The 7,530-nt window shown below is 42.5% G+C and overlaps 1 protein-coding gene across 1 annotated transcript in view; it reads right to left on the bottom strand.

Annotated features, from left to right (window-relative positions):
* Positions 1 to 2,793: 2,793 nt before the first annotated feature.
* Positions 2,794 to 7,530, bottom strand: part of abhd17ab (abhydrolase domain containing 17A, depalmitoylase b) — a gene marked incomplete at its 5' end in the record, with an annotated part of 8,667 nt that continues 3,930 nt past the window's right edge. Inside the window, 2 exons of the mRNA XM_005727272.1 lie at positions 2,794 to 5,712; positions 7,194 to 7,373. Coding sequence (XP_005727329.1) covers positions 5,487 to 5,712; positions 7,194 to 7,373 — 406 coding nt within the window. The remainder of the gene's footprint in view (positions 5,713 to 7,193; positions 7,374 to 7,530) is intronic.

The following is a 7,530-nucleotide window of genomic DNA, read 5'->3' as shown; positions in this document are numbered from 1 at the left end:
GTGTGTGTGTGTGTGTGTGTGTGTGTGTGTGTGTGTGTGTGTGTGTGTGTGTGTGTGTGTGTGTGTGTGTTCTTCCCCATATTGTGAGCTGTGTGACGAATGCATCATTTTGTGCATTCTGATTGGTTCCAGTACTTGGTTTTATCAAGTCCTCTGCAAATGCTGAATTGCCTTACCTGCCCAATGTTTTGGGTGTAAAGAGTGTTTGAGCTTCTTTCTAATCTAGAGAGACTCTCAGATCTACAAAAAACCCGAGTTGTACAAGAACAAAAAGGATAAAGCGGAGTATCGTACTGAAATGGAAAGTATTTGTACCTCTTTGCCCTTCATTATATGAACTACAGAGTTGCACTTGACAGTTGGTAGCAGATGCCAATGGGATGTGAATATGGGAGAGCGTGCAAACTGCCGCGTGAAGTAGTTTGCTCCCTCTTCACTAAATGAGTTTCTTTTTTGTAATTTTGTTGCTTTTTCTATGCTTTTTGTAACTCAGTTCAGGCCACACATGTATACCAGACTGGAGCATTGCTAACATACATGCTAATTGTGTCAGAGTGTCATAATTCTGGCGGGATACTTCATTTCATTTAACGCCGTAAACGCCCATCTGTTCGTCTGTTTCAACACATGTCAGAAGCCTTCACACTTTCACTCCACCGCAGATAAAAACTGAACGTCACGTGAAAATGTTCCCATTAATTCAGCCTCGGTGTTTGTTCTCCACTGCCAAAGACTCTGAATAAATAAATTATTATCACTATTCTGACTCATTGCCTGTCGTGTTTAATGACTTTATTATCCGTAAGGCCTAAGGAAGCTTCGCGTCTGTATTTTTACCCTTGTGCAGTGGCAGATCACGTGCTTCGCACTGTTAGGACTGACATTGCTGCTCTGGACTGAACCCAACTCATTCTGCTGAGTGGGAAACGTTTGTGCTGACTTGAATGCAGCAGTCATGACCTTCCTTCCTTGGTTATACAATTTGTTTTTTAGGAATTCAAACACGAACGTGTGACATCCACAGGTTTTACTGTAAAACAGGACACGGCAGAAGCAAATGAGATTCCCCTTCTTTAAAAACACTAGATTTTACATTCTAAACATTATCACAGACATTAATAGGTTGTCCCTGTGTGATGTGCTGGTTAAGTTGCTGGTGGGTGTGCTTGGTTGTTTCAAGGACTCGTTCAGCTGACAGCCTAACAACTGCCAATAAAATAATTTCATTTTAATTCAAACATGAAATGATGAAAAGAACTAAAAAGCAGAGACTAGTCTACTTTTTCAAAGCAGTCACCATGTAAGAGGCAATACAAAATGAAACAAACAGTTAAAAGTATGTGTGGGTGGGTGGGTGTGCTTATGAGGACCAATGTAGTGTTAGACCCTGTGATTGAGGGTCATCACTTCACCTTCAAAGGCCTGTTTCGGGGTTAAGGATAGAGTTTAGGATTCAGGTTAGAGCGGGAATTTGTGCTCGATTAGTTTGAGGTCGACAGCTACGGAATAAACCGGGAAGACGTGTTTGTGAGAAGTGTTGCTGGGATTTTATGCTACCCTCATGGAGTCTCCTTTTGACAGATTAGTCAGAAACATGTCGGCGCTCCTCCAGTTCCTCTCACACAGAGGAGCAGATACCGGTCCTTCTGTGACAGACGCTCACAGCAAACCTTGGTGTGAAGACACGCATGGATGTACCTTTCTGAGACCATCTCTTCCTGCCAGTATCGAAAAGGACACCAACAAAAAGCAAAACCTGAGGAAAAACGAGTAGGGAGGAAGAAGAATCATCTAGAGACCCTGTCGTCTGTTTCATTTGCACCAAAGCAGCTGAACAGAACTCGCAGTGGTTTGTGCTTTCTAACCGGACAGACTGGGAACCTGAACTTTAACTGGCTTTGTGTTGTCATGAATAGTGTTATTTGCACTCAAAAGACACGAGTCTGCGAATTTACCTCAACATTCTCCGCCTACTGTAAGTCTCGGCGGGCTCAGCTAACAGGTGCAGCATCAGTGCACCATCGTTAATGTTCACATATGTGTTTGAACTTTTGTGCTATTTTAAATGTCATGTGAGTGAATGTTATTTATTCTCCTGAAGCTGATAAAGTATTCACATGGAGGAGTTATTCTGTACTTCGACTCATGCTCGCTCTCCTTTTTCAGTCTAAATCTTGACAACAATCCTCAGGTTAGGAACACTTAAAGGCAGATTAATAAGTGCTGTTAAGCTTCAGCTTTGTGCGTTTCAGTGTTAGAGATCTTCCTCTGCTCTTGCAGGATGCACTAACATTGCCGTACACAGAGGGACGCATTACTGCAGCTGTTGTTAATCCGTACGAGCCTCTGAGTGACACGCTGTAGTTTATGTGGTCCACTGAAAACAGCTGGCAAGTGTGTGTGTGTTCAGGGGGAGGAGCTTATGATCCATCTGTCTCCGTTTCCCCACAGCTCAACACAGTAGCAGGCAGCGAGGGGAGGCTGGGACAGACCCGAGTCCTTGTACTGCTTTAATTAAAACACGATTTGAGCCTCTGTTGGCTCAGATGCTAACAAGCGTCCAACACATCAGCCAAAGAAGACAACACCAGGCAATTAAACACTCATTGTGCCTTCGTCCGAGCCAGTCCTGGAGCCTCGATGCTCAGCCCCATGAGGCCTTTCACAGCAGACAGGTCTTTATTCAGCCAGTGCCAGGTCTGCCATGAGTGCAAAATCAGGGACTGTTGAAAACACTCATCTCTGGCAGATTTAAGCAAGGACACCAAATGAAATAATAAAAAAAGAGTCACATTTAATATCAACTTCTGGTTATGATTTATTAACTTATTCTCTTTAATTCATGAAAAAGAAAGAAAGAAAATCTTTAAAAACTAAAAAACTGTCAGTATAATAAACAATTGATAAGAATGTTTGATGATGAAAATAAAACCCAGAAATGAAACAATCCTCAGCAGAAACCCACACGTCTGAAAAAAGCTTTTCATGTGTCGGCATGAAGCCGGCCTTTCATCTTCTTTCATCACACAAACATATTCAAATACACGTGGTGTCCTCCCTGCACAAACGAGAAATCATAAACAGCTTAGAGAAAAACAAAAAATCCCAACTTGGTTAATTTATCAAGTTCATATTCGGTTCTTGCATATTTCAAAGCAAACGTGATTTGATAAAACACGATTATTTAGCAAACAGAGAATTTTACAATGAATCTGTATCCAAATGTGAAGAGAATAAGAAGATACGCTCAGTTTGACGTTCTTTACATAAGATATAAAACATAAGCAGCAGGTAAACTGGGTAAAGCACTAACAACAAAAGCTTTGGTTTGTCCACCGAGCCTAAAAATTCTCCTCAAAAATGTTGAGAATCTGAGTGTTCGTCTAATCCAATCGTGCCTAAGCTTCAAATACAACAACGCACGTAAGCAAAAACACCCGATTCCTTTACAATTTGTTATAAATATTACAATTTTGGTTACAGTTTTAAAACTTTGGTGGATTGCTGGATCACCACAAAGAAAAAGGAAAAAAACAAAAAAAACAAAAAAAAAACACATGGAAAACCCCCACAACAGATATGCATTTACCCTCAGAGCCACCTACAGCAATTCCAACAGGCTCCAACATCTATTTGTACCAGTTCAGGTACGAGGCAGGTCCGTCTCCTGTTACGGGTTAGTCAGATTTCTCCAATAACAAGCTGAAGAATTGAGATCAATCAAATAATGTGCCAATGTTTCCTAAAAATATTCTTAGAAGACAGAAAACGCACCTCACAAAACAAAAATTATACTTAAAGAGGACCTATTATGCTCCTTTCCAGCTCCATATTTCTATACTTGGGCTCTACTAGAGTAGCTTTGCATGATTCCCAGCCTAAAATAATCCTTATTTGTCCTACAATGGGTCTCGTGAACAGCAGGAGCTCAAGACCTGATCTGTTTTCTGAGAAAAGCATAATAAACAATGGCTCTCAGTGCGATCACACAGAACCAGAGACAGTCTGACCTCGACTCGCCAGATCGTCTGAAACTTGGTGCTGTTTAATAATGGATATAAGCATAACAGGTCCCCTTTAATCATTCTGCAGGTTTGTGCACATAGACAGGATAATAATACAAGCAGCTGTTATAAAGTCTAAATTATTTAGATGAAACACTAATCTGTTTAGTGCCTGGTGTTAGCGTTCCTGCTTAACTCTGACAAATCTGCTGATATGTTCTAAGAAGAACATGTGCTCTGATCACACAGATGTTCCTGCGAAACTGGGGAACTATCAGAATATGGACCTGAATGTGGTTACTCTCCCTGCCTTCACTGAAAAAAAACAACAAAAACAAATCCCTGATGACGGGGTGCAGGTGAGTAATGTGTTGAACTTTAGTGTTGCTCTCCTTGTCTCTGCGCACCGTGAGGAGCAAGAACAGGCCGACAGCTGTGACCCAGCAGTGCGAGACATAAACAAGGCTAAAAGAAACGGACGGGGCTAATGGACTCGAACGCATTCCATTAAATGAAAGAACTGGCGGAATTTTCCATCTGAGCCTCTTCAACGTCTTTCTTTCATACAGCCAATCCCACAGCAGCAGTGGGACACAGATGTGTTAGAGAGAAGCGCGAGGGGGCATCGACGGCTCAGCAAACTGGAGGTGTGGACTGCAGCTCAGATGTAGGATCGAAGTTCGGCTGAACGCTTCGTTGGAAGGAAATATTTTAGGCTGGATGAAATCTTCTGAGGCGCTTCAGCTGTCCGCGCGCTAAACAATCGCGAACACTCGAAAAAGTTACCTGAGCGAAATGTTCAATACGTAAAAACAAGACGCAAAATATAAACTCATGTTTATGTCAGCATAATTTTTCCCAAGATTAAAAGCTGTGAGCGGTTTCAAACCTTCGTGATGAAAGTTAGAAACGATTTTAAAGATGATGCAGTCTGTGCCAACAAAATGCAGGTAAACGAATACCTTTAAAACATGATATATTGTGTTTAAATTGGCTTCCATTTAACTGTACAGGTGCAATAATTCAATGTAACATAATACCTGCTTCAACAAAAGTCCTCTAATAAAAAGCTGCTAGCAAAAATGAAGTTCCACTCGAAGTGTACGCTGAGGTGGTGACAGGAGCTTTCCAGGTCATGTGATCACTTTGTTGTTCTACTTTTACATCTATCAGTGAAAACCTTTCCCTCTTTTTCATGTTATTGCACAGTACAGGCATCTGCACTATTAAAGTTTCTGCTAAAAGACACACAAACAAACACAAACCCCAACAGTCTCCACTGTGATTATGAAGGGACGCCTCTTTTCCCCTGCGTCTAAATGATCCACGGTCCATTAAAGGTGAACTGCGTCCTGAAGTATGTGCACACGTCACACAGGACGGTTAAGACGGGTCAGATGGTTTCCATCTCAGACAAAAACAGGTGAGGTGCTTTGAACGGACCGGGAAATATGGTCATTATGACGAGCGTAGTGTTGATGGTCAGCCGTGCTGTACCGCCAGCTCCTGTCCTATGAAGCGGCGCAGGCGCTCCAGATACTGGCTGTAGAGTTCAATGTCGTTGTGTCCCGCTCCCTCAACCCAGAGAGGCTCCACAGCCTTCGGGCAGCGCTCGAACAAGGCCAGGCCGTGGGAAAAGTCGATCACCTCGTCCTCCGTGCCGTGGATGATGAGCACTGGGGAAGTGATTTTGGATACTTTCTCAATGCTGAAATGGAAAGAGAGGAAAACAGGAATTAGAAACAGAGAACCCGCTGAAACAGTGTGGACCGTTCTGACCAGAGATCAGGTTATCGAGTCTGACCCTGCGCTAAAGCTGGCATGGGCTGCTACTGACTCCGAGTCCTTATTGTGTGGCCAAGAGACTCGTTCTGGGGCCGAGGATCAAAAATAAAAGAACTGTAACAACACATTCGAGTGAACACCCACACTACAACTGCACACCCATGTGTGGCAGCACGTGGGGTTAAACTGAACAAAAGGCTTCAACAATCCTACTGGCACGTACTGGGATTAAAACTGTTTACAGAGAGACTTGAACAACCACAGTTAGTCCAACTGGACTAACAAAACGAGCACACACACACACACACACAGGGCAGTGTGTGTGACGAGTCCTCCAGACGTAATTATGTAAAGTCTGAAAATAAACAGTGGAATGGTGGAACAACAGTTAGTACAGACACCTCAGTCAAAGACGGTTTGTAGTCCAAACCCCAGTGGTGGCCTTACCGTGTAGAGTTCACATGTCGTCCCACAGAATGAACACGTTGGGGATCCCAACGTAGTCACCTGTGTGAGTGTGAGCTCCGCAGCACTGCCAGCATGCACGGTTAGATGTGTCTTGCAAAGTGCTTTGAGTGGTCACAATAGCAATGCATTTCCATAGTGAGAAAGAGCAACCATGAATCATAACCTACAAATCAGCAGATATTATCAATCATCCAGTCGATACCAGTACACCCAGTATAAGTGTGAGTGGTTTGTAAATGCACTCAACCTTGTCTTTGTGATTTTCCAGTCCAAAAAACAAACAAACAAAAAACTATGTGTCAACAGGATTTTCCAACAAATGAGACTCACTACACTGAAAAAACTAAAAACAAATAATTTAAACAGCACTTCAGAAGAAGAAAGGCTTTCCTTTCAGCACGTCTGTTTTCCCTGGACAAACACACTTTCACAAGTCTAAGTGGGAATCAGGCTCTTCTGCTGACAGATTAATAATAATGTGAAAATATCAACAGACAGTCAAAGAGTCAGAGCACACAGATTGTGCATTTTGTTTTTGTGCATGACGTTTAAACACCCTACTCAGTGACAGAAAGAAAGAAGATGAAGCACGAACAGATAGAGGGCAGTATAGAAAGCCGATCCCGTTTCCAACTCATCCACATGACTTGTACAGTCTCAGCTGACTCACAGCTGCATAATGGCTCAACTGTCTGGGATTTCCTTACCAGGATGACTGAGCATGCATCACATATACGGCTTTCACAGCCAATTGCTATGATGTGTTTGATATGCCGCAGTTTATCAAACATCATTTTAATTGGACAACGCAGGGAAACACAAAACCAGTTCATATCAAATTAACATTTTGTGTTTACGAACAAAATGTTATGTGGGAAAGAAATCAAGAGCTTCATACATACAAAACGTGTGAACAGTAAGAAGACTCTCTCTTACTTGGGGAAAGCGTCAAAGCAGTAGGTTTTCTTTGTGTCAGGAAACGCCACTCTCATACCAGATGTTAGAGGCGAGTGAAGAACCACGGCGGCACACTCGTACCGTGACGCCAGGTCTACAGTGGGAACTGTACCGATGCTCTGCCCGTACAGGATGATGTTCTCCGGGCTTATGCCATACCTGGTTAGAAATAAACAGAAAGAAAGAAAAAATACGTATAATACAGACGAGAGACAGCAGCCAAATTCACAAATATTACCTTTGGTGTAGAGCAGGGCGATATGGCCAAAAATATTTATCACGATATATATTTGAAAATTTGCGATAACGATATAAC

Source organism: Pundamilia nyererei, unplaced genomic scaffold, assembly GCF_000239375.1.
Source record: "Pundamilia nyererei isolate P.nyererei 1_Seehausen unplaced genomic scaffold, PunNye1.0 scaffold00023, whole genome shotgun sequence".
Classification (NCBI taxonomy): domain Eukaryota; kingdom Metazoa; phylum Chordata; class Actinopteri; order Cichliformes; family Cichlidae; genus Pundamilia; species Pundamilia nyererei.
This window is presented reverse-complemented; position numbering and strand designations above follow the sequence as displayed.